Source organism: Lepidochelys kempii, chromosome 3 (assembly GCF_965140285.1).
Source record: "Lepidochelys kempii isolate rLepKem1 chromosome 3, rLepKem1.hap1, whole genome shotgun sequence".
In the NCBI taxonomy this organism is placed as follows: Eukaryota; Metazoa; Chordata; order Testudines; family Cheloniidae; genus Lepidochelys; species Lepidochelys kempii.
Genome location: NC_136382.1, coordinates 165,093,732 through 165,114,206, shown reverse-complemented (window position 1 = coordinate 165,114,206; position 20,475 = coordinate 165,093,732). Strand labels below are relative to the sequence as shown.

General features: G+C 44.1%; 1 protein-coding gene across 1 annotated transcript in view; it reads right to left on the bottom strand.

The window, feature by feature from the left end:
• Positions 1–20,475, bottom strand: part of USH2A (usherin) — a 572,584-nt gene that overhangs the window by 502,804 nt on the left and 49,305 nt on the right. The window contains exons 7-8 of the mRNA XM_073338913.2: positions 8,823–9,044; positions 7,384–7,477 (exon numbers count right to left, since the gene is read on the bottom strand). Of these exons, the coding sequence (XP_073195014.2) occupies positions 7,384–7,477; positions 8,823–9,044 (316 nt within the window). The remainder of the gene's footprint in view (positions 1–7,383; positions 7,478–8,822; positions 9,045–20,475) is intronic.

Sequence of the window (20,475 nt, the reverse complement as noted above, 5' to 3'; positions counted from 1 at the left end):
TTCATCCAACAGCTACTTGATTTATATCCAAAGCACAATAATTAAATAGAGGTGTAACAAGATTTGAACACCTCTTTTTGTGGGTTCAAAAATCCAGATGTAACTTGTGCCTGCAAAAGAGTGAAAATTTACCCAAAAATACAGTAAAAGCTTTGTTATCTGGCATGTTGGGGGAATGGGGGTTGCCGGGTAGTCAAAAATTCCAGTTAACTAAGACTTATACTTACCAACGGAATACCAATTTGCAAAGAATTAGAATACAATTAAATGAATAAAAGGTACTCACCAATCCGGTAGTAGTACTGTACTGCAGAGTGGTTGGTTTCTTGAAGCACTTAGGTGTATACAGGTAAAGGTTTCTAAACAGTAGGTTATCTTATGACACTACGTATCACTATGGGCAGCGCATGGCATATACCCAGATCACTAAAAATACACTTAACACTAAAACTGTACCGAACATAATTTAATCTTTCTTTGATGATTCAGAAGGCACGTCAGAATCTTGCAGTGCCTCAGGGTCATCATTATCAACATCAATTATCATTGTAGATGTAGAAGGTGTAGCAGATTGGGCTGAATCTGTAATAACCCTATGACTTACCCTGGAAGCTGCTTTTTAAATAAATTCCCGACATTAGCTTGCTTGCTTGTCTTCTGCCTCTTTTGCATAAAAGTGGAATGCAGAATGTGCAATTGCATAACCTCCTGGGCAGTATAACATGGCTGCCTTTCTGCAAATTTAACTATCGAATCAAAAGCTGAAGCAACCTTTCCCCAAGTTATTTTGGCCTCTTCACTAAAATCTTCTTCTTCACTGTCTTTATCAGTGTCTTTTGACTTTTCAGGATTCAAAACATTCTCTATTATTTCTGTATCAGTAACAGTATGTGTCACTTCAACCTCCTTGTCCGCTTCAACACAATTTTCTATCTCACTTTCATGAAATTTGTTGACTGGGTGTGAAGGAGTATCCACCATTTCAAGAATTTATGCTAATGTATTTTTTCTAACTCTTACTTTAAAGACTTCAAATTCATCCTCATCAGAAGACATTTCTGCAAACATAACACTAGACCACAATTTTATCCAAGCTCTCCTTAATGTGTCACCTTTTAACAGAATTCCAGGCACAAGCAACATTAAAAATTGCATCTTTTACATTATAACGATATTGAAAGTCCTGTGTAGTGCCTTCATGATTGATCAACTTTCTCAGGAAATCTCTTCTGTAATAACCTTTTGTTCTGGATGATGTCCTGGTCCATAGGTTGAATCAATGAAGTAACATTGGCAGGCAGAAAGATGATAAAAATATTACCAGACACTAACTCTGTTTCATGAGGGGAGCTCTACGATTGTCTAGCAATAGAATAGCTTTGCTATCTTCAAGTAAGCCTATTTTTCTAAAATGTTCTTTCACTCGAGGTATAAAAACATGATGAAACCAATCATAAAAAATTTGTCCGTCCATGAATTACTTTGCTCTTTGTGCAACACCTGTGAAAATGTGCAACACCTTTGAAAGCTCTAGGATGATTATATTTTCCAATCACTAAAAGTTTTACTTTATGCGAGCCTGCAGCATTAGCATACGAGAACAGTTAGTCTGTCTTTATTCTGCTTAAAACCAGCAGCATTAGATTCACTTGCACCTACTAGGGCAGAATTTGGCCAGCATCGCCAAAACAGGCCCGTTTCATCAGCATTATAAATTTGTTCAGGGGACAGATCGTGTTCAGCAATTAAATTTTTTAAAAATTCACAATATTTTTCTGCAGCTTCATGGTCAGCCAATTTTTGTTCACCAGACACATCTAGCTTTCTAATGCTATGACAAAGTTTAAAACACGAAAGCCACCCAGCAGAAAATGCACATGGATCAGTCAATTGCATTTGGTTATAAAAATCTTTTGCCTTTTCAATGAGCCAGAGATAGGGGCACCCTCCAATCGTTTCAGTGAAAATCATTCATATAAAACACTATCTAGATACTCTAATAGGCTGTTGCTCAACAGCTTTATTTGACTCACAACTAGCAAAAAAATTGAACAATTGTCCTTTTCGATCCTTGAGGTCATATATCGTGGATGAGCCAACACTGTACTCTTGCATCAAAACATTCCTATTCTTGTCCTTTTCAAGACATGTACAAATATCTATTTTCTGTTTTAATGTTAACACAACTCTCTCATGTGTCTCTTCTTTGCTTTTTGCTGGTATTTTGGATACCATAATGGTAGGGTGGTGTTGATATTTTACAATAAACACAGGACAATACACCGAGTAATAAACTGACCGATCACAATGGCAGATACAAACAGAAAGAACAGTATTTGACTCTTCTCGGCTAAATCAAGCGGAGTCCGACTGCTCTCGGAAATTCTCAGGTCCCAAATAGCTTCAGCATCGGTCCTGGTTATTAGATTGAAGATTTGTATTGAGATATCAGAAATGCCGGTTTCTAGAGCTTTCCAGTTGATAAAGTGCAGGATAACACAGCTTTTACTGCATTACATTAAGTCTGCATGGAGGGATTTAATACAAAGAGAAGACATCTACCTGTGGAATTAATCCTGACACCCGTATAAAGAGTACATGAGTTTTGTGCAGGAATTAGCTGCAAAGCCCAGGGGGATCCAAATCCTCCTCCACAAGCCAGAGAGCTTTCTGCAACCACTTCCTGCAGTCTCAGGGTTATAGCAGCATCTGCAGCCCCTCTGCTGAAGTCAACAGAGTTATGATGGGGTAAAACCTGAATGAAATGAGTATCATATCTACCGTCTTAACACTAACTCTACAGCTATGACCTGGTTTTTATTTTGAAACAATGGTAGTATGAAATACAGGACTACTAAAGTCTTCATACTCAGGTACTATATCCACCATTATGTTCCAAGTAAACCACACAGAGGAAAAACACCCTCTTGGTTCCAGCCACGAGTGTATGGCTACTCAAGATGGTCAAAAACAGAGGTGCATTACATTGTTTTACATTACATCAGTTGTGTGTTTTGCCTTACAAACTCAAAATCTTGAGCCATTTGGATCTCATTAATGTAAATTCCCCATGAAAATCAGGGAAGGGAATAATGAGTTGCAAATAACCAATTCTATTTTGGTTCATCTTTAGTAGATATTGATATTGCTGTTAAAGAATGAAAAAATATAATTAAACAACCCGCTTATTTTTCTCTGAATGAATTTGGTTAATTTAAACCACAATGCACTCAAGCCAATTCAAAAAATGTGACACCCACTGAAACAGTCCTTTAACAATGACAAAAGTTATCTGATAAGGCAGTTATACCATTAATATGTATTTGGTTTGTTTTCACAAGGTATCGCAGGTCTTGCTAGAGTGCTTGGTGAACTTCCAGATCTTATTAAATATTTATCATTAATACTTACAAAGTCACATTTCACAATGCTTGTTCTAATTAAAGGGACACTGTCAACTTGAATTTTTTTTAAAATGACTACTTTAAAAACTTCAGTTTTCTGGTATTCTACTATTTAAATATTAGAGTTTAATATTTTTTAATTACTTTAAAAAAATTGTTACAAGACTCTCTGTTCCTCTGTTTATATTTAGAAGGATCTGTGATGTGATCCTGAGAGCAAAACAACAAATGTAATTCAGGCTAACCCTCTCACCCCACATCAACCTTTTCTCTCTCTGCTTCTTGCTGCCCGTTCAGTTTCATCTTTGCTTGTTGCTGTTACTGTCAAACTTTCCAGGCCCCAGGAAAGCTTGTCCACCATTGGACACAAGATGTGACAAAGACAAAAAATTATTCATGCAAGAAACTTAAAATGCAGTGGGACTTTTCCTTTAGAATAAATAGCTCTTTCTATAAGATCAGTTTCTTAATTCTTTATTTTTGAGGTTAATTTTCAACAATAGAACTGAAGGGAACACCAAATTTGTGTAGAAATGAGGTAACTTTGGGACTGAAATGAGTAACATCCATCAAATTTTGGAAGTATGTGTACAAGCAACAAAAACAGTGCAACTGATTATGCAGAGTGCTGTTAAATGCACAGCATAAATGAAATGAAAAAAGATTATTTTTTAGAATTTAATACCTTCCAGTTAAAGTTATTTTAGGGGCTACTTACTACTACAGTAGTTTGGGATTTTTGGAAAGAAATGTGATTTCCAAGCTGACAATGTCCCTGTAATACTATATGTACGGCAATGTACCTGTTTCTGTATTCATCTGGAAAAAAAAATAGGCACGCCCACACACACCCAGCTCACTAATTTTTCAGAGTTTACAACATCACTATATTAGAATTTAGATGATTTTGATAGCCTACAGCCCTATCTCAAAGAAAGGGCTAATGCAAGTGTTTATCATAGATGAGTGATTTCATCATGTGGCAGAGAGAGGATAAAGTTCTTACCCCTGATGCACAAAGTATGCTGGCAATGTGCTTATGATGATATGAGCTACCCTAAGGCTAGCTTTACGGAAACACAGTGATAAAAAAGGATATAGTGGGTTTCAATTAACACCACTTTAAGTTATTAAAGAAGTTTACAGATATGATATAACTCAAAAGAAGAAACATTAAGCACAGACAGCTATGAGGGGGAAATAACATTTAAATTTTTTTGGTGAAGGAAAGAGTTTGGCAGGGTACTCTAGTCAGCTTTCTAATTTTGCTTGAGCAATTGCTGTTATTTAGACATCCAACTTTGACTGAGCCAGCCACAAATCTGTTCACATAATTATTTGTATATATCAATGTTGAGCACAAAATGATAAGGGATATATTCCTCATGGTGCTAAAGATGAGACTGTTCATCCATAAAGCTCCTCACTAAGGAACGGGAGCTGAGAAAACTCTCCCACTTCTTCAACCAAACAGGACCTTTTTCTTACTTAGCCCTCTCCCTCTACAAGGCCTGTAAGACATCCCACACTGAGCAGCCCAAGAGCCTCACATTATCTGCCTACTCCCCACAGCCAGCAGCCCTCTCTCCCCACACGGAACTACTGTCAATTCTCTACTGGTTTCTCCCTGCACCCAGTTCCCAGAGCAGCCCACCTCTCCTGCACATTCCAGGCTTGAGGGAAAGCTCAGGAACAGATTCCTGCAATCCAACCCAAATCCACACAGAACACGACTACAGGTGTTGGAATTGGGTCGAATCAAGTATGAAAACAACCTGACACTCTCGGGCTTGGGTCAGGTAGTCTCTAATCAACTTCTTCTGCCCGTAGGGTTGGCGTGGCAGTGACTGCTTTTCCTGCTCCTACCAGCCACCACCACCTCACTAAGCATGGTGTGCTGCAGGGTAAGCTTGCCAACAAGATGCAGCGCCTCTCATTCTGCAGCACACACAGCACAGTGAGGCAGCCAGCAGCAGGAGTGAGGCACGTGGCTGCCACGTCACCAACCCTACATAGAGGAGACATCCAGAGATGGATTTTGGCTATGGGGAGCCAGAAGCCCCCACCAGGCCAAGACCTAAAGACAAGGCTATGGCTGCAGTGCAGACACAGGTTCATGGGAAACAGGTCGCTCTACAGTGAGGAATGCTGGGCCAGGAGAACAGGGGAGCAGCTGGTGGGCCAGGGAGTAATTAGCCCCCAGGAACTCTGTGGAGAAAACAAAATAAAGTCTGAGCCAGCAGCTAGACCCTCGCAACCCAACTCAATTCCAACAGGACCCCACCACAGGTGCTGGGATTGGGTTGGGTTGAGTCTAGTCTGAAAACAAACCAACACGCTTGGGTCTGGTTCAGATTGGCTGTAATCTAGGTAGGTTTGGGCCGGTCTTTAAAATTAGGCCCAAGCAGACTTTTAGTCAGGAACAGAGAGAGCCAGAAACTCACAATGGAGAAGGTGAAGACTTGCAAAGGAGGGGTTTCTAGAGAAAGGGAAATCACTGGCTCCCCCTCAAGAGTCTTGAGCTGCTACATTCTCAACTCCTGGACCAGGCAGGCCTGCCAACAGTCCCGGAGTCCAGAAGGCACAAGGTGACAAACTAATCTTCACTTCTCTTTCCTCCACCCTATTCCTGCATCCAGCACGGGAACGGGGGAGCTTAGAATTGAGGCCTTTTTTCAAGCTAGTTTACTTAATTTACACATCTGGTTCAGCCAAAGCAGAACTGTATATTGAATATTCAATAAAGTATTTATTATAGTTTATATATAACAGATGGCTCGGCTTTTGCTGAGTCACAGATGAAAAAATCCTGTAAGAATGCCAAATGATACACCTTTTTCTTATTCCATCTGCCCAGGCTCCCCCTGGGAAGTCAACTTTACAGTTTCATATAGCTTACACATGGCTGGACAAGAAAAACAGAAAATATACCGAAAGGGGCATTAGTCTGTACCCTCCTCCCCAATTTCCCCTAGCACTCTCTTATTTTCAGTAAAGGTATTCTTTCTGGGTATTCTGATGCCAAGAACACTGGGAAACTATCAGGGCTTAAGTTTGCCAAATGGCTGCAGTGCGATTCACAGAAGCCCTGTTTATTGAGCATTATTATTAATGGTGAGAAGAACACAGTAGAACTGAGGACTTTCTTTCTGGAATATATCCAGATCTTTAAAAATAATAATAATAATATAGTGCTTTAATTCTGGTTCCAATAGAAAAATAACAGATTTATCCTAAATTCCAATTTTTTAAAAAAAATGTGGAAAATATTCAAAAGTGTCAATATTAACCCTGATCTCTTACTAAAACAATAGTCCATTGCAGTTAGAGAGAAAGAGATGCATCAAAAATATCTAAATGTCATATGTGACGGTAAAAATATGAGCAGATTAACATTTTCAACTAGCCTCTAAAAACGCGAATGCTTAGATTTCATTTTTTTTAAATGTTAGTATCAGAGCCATTGGGGCAGATTCTGTTCTTCTATTCATTTCAATTATAGTCCTGAGAGCATATCTAAGCAGTAAGCCTACACGGCCAAGTATAGTCTCAGCTTTCTGTTAACCTTACACATGCTTTCTGAGTATAAATTAACACATGTTCAAAATGTTTCCATTTTAGACTCCACATAGAATCTTCCAGCAATTAACTACAGTAAAGTATTTCATTGTAAGATAAAAATCAGAAATTGGCCTCAGAGGAATCCCAAGTATCCAAAAATCTTTCATAGATGTTCAAAATCTAAATTTATATCTGGATACAAATTTTGCAGCTCACAATATTCTTGCAACAGGCCAAACCAAACCTTTGAACCCAAACACCCCTGAACTTTGAGGATGGAATTTTTTATAATCCATACCTGGATCTAAAGCCAAATTTTGCAACTTTTCCCTTTCAAAACATGGGATCCAAAAAAGCTCCAAATTTTGTGCTTAAAGCCCACGCCTAGATATAATACCTGAAGGATGGTAGGACTTACATTATCTCCTTGTGTGTAGCTGTCCTTGGAGCAGAGGCATCTATATGGTGTATTACTTGTATCACAATGATCAGCATGACCATGACAATTACACCTGCAAACAAAAACAGCTATTAAAGAAAATACACAACATGCATTATTTGAGAGACATCTCTCCACTATTTTTACACTGTCATGAAGGTAATTTTCTGCTTTGTTAAGAATAAACCAAGTCCCAGAAAATACTGTTCTTAAGTGTAGTAACTATTAGATGTCTTCTCCATTCAACATTTAAAAATGTCAAGTAAATGCAGCTTTCCAGGGGAGTAAATTGACAGGACTGTTTCTAGACCAACTATTAAGTTATCAAGTGTGCATTACGTGCTTTCATTATATACTATGCAGATACAAGGCCTTAATTATTTACTACAGCTAGCACCTATCTTGTCAATATTAACCCTTTGATCTTATAACTTGGTCATAATATCTTAAAGATCTTACATATATTGAACTTAAACATACAGGGCCCAATTTTGCCCTCAATTACACAAAAATTACTCCCACTGAAGTCAAGTCCTTCTATGAAAGTCAATAGGTAATACACCCAAGTAACTGACTGCAGAATTGAGCCTGCAGTCTTTTCTTTTTGGAGGTATGAAATAGCCTCGTAGCTCTGCAGTAGAAAGGACTGTGCATGTAAAAAGTCACTGACACAGCTGTTTAAGTGAAAGAGAAATCACAATACATCTAAATAAATAGCGAACATTTTACAAATTAAGGAAATTAATTTAATATAAAAGTGAATGTGATCCCTGATAGGTTGTTATCCAAAATGAGATCACATCTCTCAAAATATAGATTCAGATATAATACTTGTTCACAAAAATCAGCACCATATGCTCCTTTGGAGACTATTTCACTGTTAAATTTGCATATTATTTACAGGGCATAATTAGTCCTATGACAAGATTGCATACTTAACATACAAATTAAAGTTGTCAGTCACAGATAATACAACACTTTCAGAACAGCTTCCTTTTTAAAGGAAAAACTGTGGCAAAAACAAAGAATGTAGATCGCTATTAAGACCATTAAATTTGTCTGGAAATCTGTAATGAAACTTAGACGACCTACTAAAGCAAAGCAAAAGCAAGGATTTCAGTTATAAGTTCCTATTTAGAAGAGTTTGTAACTCCAAGAAAAAACCTCTTTTGACATATTTGTGTAATAAAAGTCATTAATTATTTTAAATATGCATTTGGATAAACGTTCAGAAAATAGGTTCAATGGTATGTGGGACCTGATCCAATACTATCAGTCAGATATTTTGCACAATCAAAGTAAAACCAGAGTACAGCCATTAACTTCAAGGTGGCTAATGATATATCACACATCTTGCTCAAATTTTCAATTGTTCAGAAGTTTCTTTAACCAAAAAAAGACATTCAGATAACTCCTACCTTCCACTGATTGTAATTTCATCAACTCCATAGTATCTGTGCCTGAAGTTGACCCAAGGCTCAGTTGTATGATACTGGCCAAGAAGATGAATCCTCACTTGCGTGGCTTTTACAAAATCTTGGAGAGATGGAGTATTGTAGAAGTCATTGTAACCAGGCCGACGATTTGGTTCAGGTGTAAGAATGCTGAAAGTAATGTTTCCACGGGAGTATGGAGTAAATCTGTGTTTAAAAAGATGATAAAATGAAAAACATATTTTACAGGTTACCTGTTCTTCATGTTTTCACAGAGGACATTAATTAAGAGAGCACAACTTTATTTATAAATAGAAAAGGAGTACTTGTGGCACCTTAGAGACTAACAAATTTATTTGAGCATAAGCTTTCCTGAGCTACAGCTCTGATGAAGTGAGCTGTAGCTCATGAAAGCTTATGCTCAAATAAATTTGTTAGTCTCTAAGGTGCCACAAGTACTCCTTTTCTTTTTGCGGATACAGACTAACATGGCTGCTACTCTGAAACCAACTATATTTATGGCTTCTAATGGACAAATTTTGATGCAAATGAAAACCACAAACACAGATCAAATAAAAGATATATTTTTATCTTATGGCATATGCCGTATGTCTGTTTTCCCCAAACTGCCACTTTGTGGTTCAGAATATAAATGTTCATTTTAAATATAGAGCCTCTAGCCCTTAAAGAAAACCTTGAAAATGAATACAGCAATGTTTTCCCCAGTTTGCAGAGGGCCTGAAACAATGACTCAGAGGTATAAACTGGCCTTGTTGATATAAGGTGTTAAATTATCACCACTGAGCATTTGAGTTAAGTGCCCACATTATTAACTGTTTCCCAGCTGATCAAGGTATGTAAAAAACAGAGGCACAAATCAATTATGAAGACCTATACAAACTACTGTGACATCTCATTTTGGTTGCACTTGGTAGAGTACTACACAACTTCCTTCCCTCTCCCCAAATCAAGAAAAATGCAAGTGCATGGAGGTTAGTGAAATCCAGCAGAGCCCAATGAGAGCCAAGGCCAATGAGCCCAGCTGAATATTTGAGCTTCAACAATGGAGGACATAGCCAAGCAAAGCCCAACACAGCATGCCTAATCAGAGGGTCTTCACAACCTATGATGATTAGCATCTCATTTTGGCTTATTTAATGGGCAGAGTTTGGCAAGTAGACAGAGCCTATGTAGAAGAACCACTGCTTTTTCCCCTACCCAAATTTGGACTCTCTAAAACCTATGAACCCAAAAGCAGAACTTGACACTTGATAAATGAAATTCCCATGTATTGTTTTTCCCTCCAGAAAACTGCTGGGCTATTTGAAACTTAGAAGCTCTTGCTAGGAATTTTTGTAAACAGTTCCCAGTTTAAACACCTACCCTGCAATGAAATCCTCTGCTAGTGCAGACCCTTGAGTCTCAGGAGGGGTCCCACTGACTTCGCTGAACCCCTACACGAATCAGAGGCCCATGCTACAGCATCAGATCCTCAGTTTTTCAACAGAAAATGGCTGGAGGGTCACAAACTGATCTCCAAGCAACCCATTATTACCCATTTCTTGTAACTGTCTCTATGATTCTCTATGATTTTCTGACTTTAAGGGCTCTTAAAACCAGTTTCTGTACTCCTCCCTGACAAGTCCTGCTTTGAGCAGGGGGTTGGACTAGATGACCTCCCAAGGTCCCTTCCAACCCTGATATTCTAAGTGGATTAGTGCTGAAATCAACCTTGCTGGGTCCAATTTGGGGTAGTGTGGATGCAATTCGACAGTATTGGCCTCCGGGAGCTATCCCAGAGTGCTCCATTGTGACTGCTCTGGACTGCACTCTCAACTCAGATGCACTGGCCAGGTCGACAGGAAAAGCCCCCCAAACTTTTGAATTTCATTTCCTGTTTGGCCAGTGTGGCGAGCTGATCAGCACAGGTGACCATGCAGAGCTCTTCAGCACAGGTGACCATGCAGTCCCAGAATCGCAAAAGAGCTCCAGCATGGACTGAACGGAAGGTACTGGATCTGATCACTGTATGGAGAGATGAATCCGTGATATCAGAACTCCGTTCGAAAAGATGAAATGCAAAAATATTTGAAAAAATCTCCAAGGGCATGAAGGACAGAGGCTATAACAGGGACACACAGCAGTGCCACGTGAAACTTAAGGAGTTCAGGCAAGCCTACCAAAGAACCAGAGAGGCACACGGTCGCTCTGGGTCAGAGCCCCAGACATGCCGCTTCTATGATGAGCTGCATGCCATTCTACGGGGTGCCCCTCCAACTACCCCAGCCCTGTGCATGGACTCTGTCAATGGACTCTCACACAACAGGGATGCAGATTTTGGGGACAAGGAAGATGAGGAGGAGGAGGAGGAGGCTGAAGCACAGCAAACCAGCAGTGAAACCGTTTTCTCCGACAGCCAGGAACTGTTGCTCACGCTGGATCTAGTACCCTCCCAACCCACTGAAGGCGGGCTCCCGGACCTAGAAGGCTGAGAAGAGACCTCTGGTGAGTGTACCTTTGTACATATAATACACGGTTTAAAAGCAAGCGCGTTTAATGATTAATTTGCCCTGAAGACTTGGGATGCATTCGCGGCCAGTACAGCTACTGGAAAAGTCTATTAACGTGTCTGGGGATGGAGCGGAAATCCTCCAGGGACATCTCAATGAAGCTCTCCTGGATGTACTCCCAAAGCCTTTGCAAAAGGTTTCTGGGGAGGGCAGCCTTATTCTGTCCTCCATGGTAGGACACTTTACCATGGCAAGCCAGCAGCACGTAGTCTGGAATCATTGCATAACAAAGCATGGCAGCATATGGTCCCGGTGTTTGCTGGCATTCAAGCAACAAGTTCTTTATCTCTCTGTGATATCCTCAGGAGAGTGATATCATTCATGGTCACCTGGTTGAAATAGGGGAATTTTATTAAGGGGACATTCAGAGGTGGCCGTTCCTGCTGGACTGTTTGCCTGTGGCTGAACAGAAATCATCCCCGCTGTTAAGCCATGTGGTGGGGGGAGGGGTGAAACAATCATCCCAGAGAACTGTGCGGGTGGGGACTTAGTTGGGTTTGTGCTGCACGCTAATCCGAAAACTGCAGCCCCTCCTTTTAAATGGCCAACCCATTTTAAAGGGCCAACCCAGTGGGTGCTTTGTATATGAAATGAGAGTGCTGCTGTTTGAAACCATTCCCACATGTTAGGAAGGTTAAAGAAGCCAAAAGACTGTGGCTTACCACATCTGCCTGCAAGCCGAATTCTGTTGCCTGCCGGCCCTGCATGTGTGATCTCTCACACCATACCAGTAGGCCCTCGATATAAGAGGCAAAATGCAACCTTGTAAAGAAAGCACACGTGCTATGTAATGTTAACAGCTTGGTTCACCGTGAAAGAGTCTACCCATTGTTCTCTAAAATGTCTCTTTTTAAAGACTAATCTCCCTTTTTTCCCTCCCGCAGCTGCAAATGTTTCATCGCTCCACGTATCATCTCCATCCCAGAGGCTATCAAAGACTAGAAGCCAAAAAAAAAAACGCACTCGCAATGAAATGTTCTCTGAACTCATGCAGACCTCCCACGCTGAAAGAGCCCAGCACAATGCATGGAGGGAGACAATGTCAGAGTCCAGGAAAGCCCAAAATGAACGCGAGGACAGGAGGGACGAGCGAGAGGACAGGAGGGACGAGCGAGAGGACAGGAGGGACAAGCGAGAGGACAGGAGGGACGAGCGAGAGGAGCGGTGGCATCAGCGTGATAAGAGGCCGGCAGGATGGCAGGATGCAATGCCGAGGCTACTCGAGGATCAAACTGATATGCTCCGGCGTATGGTTGAGGTGCAGGAAAGGCAGCAGGAGCACAGACACCCAAGAACACAGCGTGGGGGGCCTCCGGGCATCCAGTTACTCCACCACAGAGGACTGCCCAAGCAACAGAAACCTGGCATTCAATAAGTTTTGAAGTGCAGTGTGGCCTTGTCCTTCCATCCTCCCCTCCTCCAGCACCCCATCCGGGGCTTCCCTCCTCCTCAACCCCTCCTGGGCTACCTTAGCAGTTATCCCCCCATTTGTGTTATGAATTAATAAAGAATGCATAAATTTGAAAAAAACAATGACTTTATTGCCTCTGCAAGCGGTGATCGAAGGGGGGAGGGCAGTTGGCTTACAGGAAAGTAGAGTGAACCAAGGGGGCAGGTTTTCATCAAGGAGAAATAAACAGAACTTTCACACCATAGCCTGGCCAGTCATGAAACGGGTTTTCAAAGCTTCTCTGATGCACAGCGTGCCCTGCTGTGCTCTTCTAACCACCCTGGTGTCTGGCTGCGCGTAATCAGCGGCCAGGCGATTTGCCTCAACCTCCCACCCCACCATAAACATCTCCCCGTTACTCTCACAGATGTTGTGAAGCACACAGCAAGCAGTAATAACAATGGGAATACTGGTTTTGCTGAGGTCAAACTGAGGAGGTAAACTGGGCCAGTGCACTTTTAAAGTCCAAATGCACATTCTACCACCATTCTGCACTTGCTCAGCCTATAGCTGAACAGCTCCTGACTACTGTCCAGGTTGTCTGTGTATGGTTTCATGAGCCATGGCATTAAGGGGCAGACTCGGTCCCCAAGGATAACTATAGGCATTTCAACATCCCCAACGGTTATTTTCTGGTCAGGAAAGTAAGTCCCTTGCTGCAGCCGTTCCCACAGACCAGAGTTCCTAAAGATGTGAGCATCATGTACCTTTCCCGGTCATCCCATGTTGGTGAAATGTTCCTTGTGATCCATCAGTGCTTGCAGCACCATTGAAAAGTACCCCTTGCGGTTTATGTACTCGCTGGCTTGGTGCTCCGGTGCCAAGATAGGGATATGGGTTCCGTCTATGGCCCCACCACAGTTAGGGAATCCCATTGCAGCAAAGCCATCCACTATGACCTGCACATTTCCCAGAGTTATTGCCCTTGATAGCAGCAGGTCAGTGATCACGTTGGCTACTTGGATCACAGCAGCCTCCACAGTAGATTTGCCCACACCAAATTGATTCCCGACTGACCGGTAGCTGTCTGGCGTTGCAAGCTTCCACAGGGCTATCACCACTCGCTTGTGAACTGTGAGGCCTGCTCTCATCTGGGTATTCTTGTGCTTCAGGGCAGGGGGAAGCAAGTCACAAAGTTCCATGGAAGTGCCCTTACGCATGCGAAAGTTTCACAGCCATTGGGAATCGTCCCAGACCTGCAACACTATGCAGTTCCACCAGTCTGTGCTTGTTTCCTTGGCCCAGAATCGGCGTTCCACAGCATGATCCTGCCCCACTGCCACCAGGATGGCCAAATTGCTGGGGTCCGTACTTTGAGAGAAGTCTGTGTCCATGTCCTCATCACTCTCCTCACTGCGCTGCCGTCGCCTACTCGCCTGCTTTTGCAGGTTCCAGTTCTGGTTCTGCATATACTGCTGGATAATACACATGGTGTTTAGAACGGTCACAACTGCCACGGTGATCTGAGCAGGCTCCATGCTTGCCGTGGTATGGCATGAGCAGGAGAGCAAAGTGGCAGCGGAAGCAGCGGGTGGATGACGACGCTGACAGCAATATGGCGCCCACACATAAAAAAGCGCAAAACGATTGTCAGCCGTTGCTTTCACGGAGGGAGGAGCAAGGGGTAGACTGGCAGCAGACGGTGCAGTATGACTGCTAGCCATCGTTGTCATCTCCTGGGCGCTTGCCAGCAGACAGTGCAGTAAGACTGCTAGCTGTCATCGTCTCCTGAGTGCTTGCAGTGCTGCTGGCTGGGAGAGCAGCCTGAGGCAGAATGGCCCCCTCAAGGGCTGAACTCACAATCCTGAGTTTAGCAGACCAATGCTCAAACCACTGAGCTATTCCTCTGCCCATATTCCAGGCAGGACTGAAACTCCACTAGAAAAAACTTAAAGAAGAGAATGACCTGAGTCACTCCTATTTATGTCCAGGTGTCCCTGACAGAAGCAGCCATGTCTGCCCAGGCGCCTCAACCAACCTCACTGAGGCCAGCCAAGAGTACCCAGGAGAAGATGAAGATGGTTACCAGTCATAACGCACCATCTGCTGCTGTGTAGCAATGCAGTCCCGCGTCTGCCAGCACCCAGTAGATGTACAGTGACGGTGAGCTGAGCGGGCTCCATGCTTGCCATGGTATGGTGTCTGCATGGGTAACCTGGGGAAAAAGGTGCAAAATGATTGTCTGCCATTGCTTTCATGGAGGGAGGGAGGGCCTGATGACGTGTACCCAGAACCACCCACAATATTTTTTGCCCCATCAGGCATTGGGATCTCAACCCAGAATTCCAATGGGCGGCGCAGACTGTGGGAACTGTGGGATAGCTACCCACAGTGCAATGCTCGGGAAGTCGACGCTAGCCTCGGTACTGTGGACACACTCCACCGACTTAATGGTCTTAAGTGGGGACACACAGAATAGACTGTATAAAATCACTTTCTAAAAAATCGACTTCTATACATTCAACCTAATTTCATAGTGTAGACATACCCTGAGAGCCCAGAGAAAGATGATCACACTTTAAAAGCCTCGGCAAGATGGCAAATGTGAAACAGCAAAAGCCTACAGCACCTGGTACTGTATTCCCAGATTATTTTCCAGCCAAGTACTAAACAGGCCTAACACTGACTCGCCTCTGAAATCAGGCAAGAGCTTGTGCATTATGACAGATATGGCTATAAGCAGAATTGGTTTACTTTTTAATTTGCACAAGGCAGTCAGTGAAACAGGGGACTGGCAATACGTTTCTGAGATGGCATTTGTGTTCTTGCATTTAAAGGCTAAAAGCATTAGAAAATGAATTTGTACCCTATTTCTTGAATGGTTTCTCACATCCACTATAATTCTAAAGAGATGACTTTGGGTATGTCCACACTATGAAATTAGGTCGAATTTATAGAAGTCGTTTTTTTAGAAATCTGTTTTATATATTCGAGTGTGTGTCCCCCCACAGAAAATGCTCTAAGTGCATTAAGTGCATTAACTCAGCAGGGTGCTTCCACAGTACCGAGGCTAGAGTCAACTTCCAGGGCGTTGCACTGTGGGTAGCTATCCCACAGTTCCCGCAGTCTCTGCTGCCCATTGGAATTCTGGGTTGAGATCCCAATGCCTGATGGGGCTAAAACATTGTCACGGGTGGTTCTGGGTACATATCGTCAGGCCCCCGTTCCCTCCCTCCCTCCGTGAAAGCAAGGGCAGACAATCATTTCGCGTCTTTTTTCCTGAGTTACCATACCACAGCAAGCATGGAGCCCGCTCAGCTCACTGTCACCGTATGTCTCCTGGGTGCTGGCAGATGTGGTACTGCATTGCTACACAGTAGCAGCAACCCATTGCCTTGTGGCAGCAGACGATACAATACGACTGGTTGCCGTCCTCGTCATGTCTGAGGTGCTCCTGGCCACGTCGGCTGGGAGCGCCTGGGCAGACATGGGCGCAGGGACTAAATCTGGAGTGACTCGACCAGGTCATTCTCTTTAGTCCTGCAGTCAGTCCTATTGAACCATCTTATGGTGAGCAGGCAGGTGATAGGGATTGCTAGCAGTCGTACTGTACCATCTTCTGCCAGGCAGGCAAGAGATGAGGATGGCTAGCAGTCCTACTGCACCGTCTTCTGCCAAGCAGCCATGAGATGTGGATGGCTTGCAGTCCTTCTGCACTGTCTGCTGCCAGCCAAAGATGTAAAAGATAGATGGAGTGGATCAAAACAAGAAATAGACCAGATTTGTTTTGTACTCATTTGCTTCCCCCCTCCCCCATCTAGGGGACTCATTCCTCTAGGTCATACTGCCATCACTCACAGAGAAGGTACAGCGAGGTAAATCTAGCCATGTATCAATCAGAGACCAGACTAACCTCCTTGTTCCAATAAGAACAATAACTTAGGTGCACCATTTCTTATTGGAACCCTCCGTGAAGTCCTGCCTGAAATACTTCTTGATGTAAAGCCACCCCCTTTGTTGATTTTAGCTCCCTGAAGCCAACCCTGTAAGCCATGTCGTCAGTCGCCCCTCCCTCCATCAGAGCAACGGCAGACAATCGTTCCGCGCCTTTTTTCTGTGCGGACGCCATACCAAGGCAAGCATGGAGGCCGCTCAGCTCACTTTGGCAATTAGGAGCACATTAAACACCACACACATTATCTAGCAGTATATGCAGCACCAGAACCTGGCAGAGCGATACCGGCTGAGGGGAGGCGACGTCAGCGCGGTCACGTGAGTGATCAGGACATGGACACAGATTTCTCTGAAAGCATGGGCCCTGCCAATGCATGCATCACGGTGCTAATGGGGCAGGTTCATGCTGTGGAACGCCGATTCTGGGCTCGGGAAACAAGCACAGACTGGTGGGACCACATAGTGTTGCAGGTCTGGGACAATTCCCAGTGGCTGCAAAACTTTCGCATGTGTAAGGGCACTTTCATGGAACTTTGTGACTTGCTTTCCCCTGCCCTGAAGCGCCTGAATACCAAGATGAGAGCAGCCCTCACAGTTGAGAAGCGAGTGGCGATAGCCCTGTGGAAGCTTGCAACGCCAGACAGCTACCGGTCAGTTGGGAATCAATTTGGAGTGGATACTTTTTGCGAATACAGACTAACACGGCTGTTACTCTGAAATTTGGAGTGGGCAAATCTACTGGGGGGGCTGCTGTGATCCAAGTAGCCCACGCAATCAAAGATCTGCTGATATCAAGGGTAGTGACCCTGGGAAGTGTGCAGGTCATAGTGGATGGCTTTGCTGCAATGGGATTCCCTAACTGTGGTGGGGCCATAGACGGAACCCATATCCCTATCTTGGCACCGGAGCACCAAGCCGGCGAGTACATAAATCGCAAGGGGTACTTTTCAATAGTGCTGCAAGCTCTGGTGGATCACAAGGGACGTTTCACCAACATCAACGTGGGATGGCCGGGAAAGGTACATGACGCTCGCATCTTCAGGAACTCTGGTCTGTTTCAAAAGCTGCAGGAAGGGACTTTATTCCCAGACCAGAAAATAACCACTGGGGATGTTGAAATGCCAATATGTATCCTTGGGGACCCAGCCTACCCCTTAATGCCATGGCTCATGAAGCCGTACACAGGCAGCCTGGACAGTAGTCAGGAGCTGTTCAACTGCAGGCTGAGCAAGTGCAGAATGGTGGTAGAATGTGCATTTGGACATTTAAAGGCACGCTGGCGCAGTTAACTGACTTGCTTAGACCTCAACGAAACCAATATTCCCACTGTTATTACTGCTTGCTGTGTGCTCCACAATATCTGTGAGAGTAAGGGGGAGATGTTTATGGCAGGATGGGAGGTTAAGGCAAATCGCCTGGCTGCTGGTTACGCGCAGCCAGACACCAGGGCGGTTAGAAGAGCACAGGAGGGTGCGGTACGCATCAGAGAAGCTTTGAAAACCAGTTTCATGACTGGCCAGGCTACGGTGTGAAAGTTCTGTTTGTTTCTTCTTGATGAAACCCCCCGCCCCTTGGTTCACTCTACTTCCCTGTAAGCTAACCACTCTCCCCTCCTCCCTTTGATCACTGCTTGCAGAGGCAATAAAGTCATTGTTGCTTCATATTCATGCATTCTTTATTCATTCATCACACAAATAGGGGGATGACTACCAAGGTAGCCCAGGAGGGGTGGTGGAGGAGGGAAGGAAAATGCCACACAGCACTTTAAAAGTTTACAACTTTAAAATTTATTGAATGCCAGCCTTCTTTTTTTTTGGGCAATCCTCTGTGGCGGAGTGGCCGGTTGGCCAGAGGCCCCCCCACCGCGTTCTTGGGTGTCTGGGTGTGGAGGCTATGGAACTTGGGGAGGAGGGCGGTTGGTTACACAGGGGCTGTAGGGGCAGTCTGTGCTCCAGCTGCCTTTGCTGCAGCTCAACCATACACTGGAGCATACTGGTTTGATCCTCCAGCAGCCTCAGCATTGAATCCTGCCTCCTCTCATCATGCTGCCGCCACATTTGAGCTTCAGCCCTGTCTTCAGCCCGCCACTTACTCTCTTCAGCCTGCCACTTACTCCTCCCGGTCATTCTGTGCTTTCCTGCACTCTGACATTATTTGCCTCCACACATTCATCTGTGCTCTGTCAGTGTGGGAGGACAGCATGAGCTCAGAGAACATTTCATCACGAGTGCGTTTTTTTTCTTTCTAATCATCTTAGCCTCTGGGAAGGAGAAGATCCTGTGATCATTGAAACACATGCAGCTGGTAGAGAAAAAAAAAGGGACGGGTATTTAAAAAGACACATTTTATAAAACAGTGGCTACACTCTTTCAGGGTAAAGCTTGCTGTTAACATTACATACATAGCACATGTGCTTTCGTTACAAGGTCGCATTTTGCCTCCCCCCACCGCGTGGCTACCCCCTCAACCCTCCACCCTACCCGTAGCTAACAGCGGGGAACATTTCTGTTCATCCATAGGCAAACAGCCCAGCAGGAACGGGCTCCTCTGAGAGTCCCCTGAAGAAAAGCACCCTATTTCAACCAGGTGACCATGAATGATATCTCACTCTCCTGAGGATAACACAGAGAGATAAAGAACGGATGTTGTTTGAATGCCAGCAAACATACACTGCAATGCTTTGTTGTACAATGATTCCCGAGTACGTGTTACTGGCCTGAAGTGGTAAAGTGTCCTACCATGAAGGACGCAATAAGGCTGCCCTCCCCAGGAACCTTTTGCAAAGGCTTTGGGAGTACATCCAGGAGAGCCGCGAATGCCAGGGCAAATTAATCCGTTCACATGCTTGCTTTTAAACCATGTATAGTATTTTAAAAGGTACACTCACCGGAGGTCTCTCCTCCGCCTGCCGGGTCCAGGAGGCAGTCTTGGGTGGGTTTGGGGGGTACTGGCTCCAGGTCCAGGGTGAGAAACAGTTCCTGGCTGTTGGGAAAACTGTTTCTCCGCTTGCTTGCTGTGAGCTATCTACAACCTCATCATCATCATCATCATTTCTTCATCCCCAAAACCTGCTTCCATGTTGCCTCCATCTCCATTGAAGGAGTCAAACAACACGGCTGGGGTAGTGGTGGCTGAACCCCCTAAAATGGCATGCAGCTCATCATAGTAGCGGCATGTTTGGGGCTCTGACCCGGAGCGGCCGTTCGCCTCTCTGGTTTTCTGGTAGGCTTGCCTCAGCTCCTTAAGTTTCACATGACACTGCTTCAGGTCCCTGTTATGGCCTCTGTTCTTCATGCCCTGGGAGATTTTGACAAAGGTTTTGGCATTTCGAAAACTTGAACGGACTTCTGATAGCATGGATTCCTCTCCCCATACAGCGATCAGATCCCGTACCTCCCGTTCAGTCCATGCTGGAGCTCTTTTGCGATTCTGGGACTCCATCATGGTCACCTCTGCTGATGAGCTCTGCATGGTCACCTGAAGCTTGCCATGCTGGCCAAACAGGAAATGAGATTCAAAAGTTCGCCGTTCTTTTCCTGTCTACCTGGCCAGTGCATCTGAGTTGAGAGTGCTGTCTAGAGCGGTCACAATGGAGCACTCTGGGATAGCTCCCGGAGGCCAATACCGTCGAATTGTGTCCACAGTACCCCAAATTCGACCCGGTAAGGCCGATTTAAGCGCTAATCCACTTGTCAGGGGTGGAGTAAGGAAATCGATTTTAAGA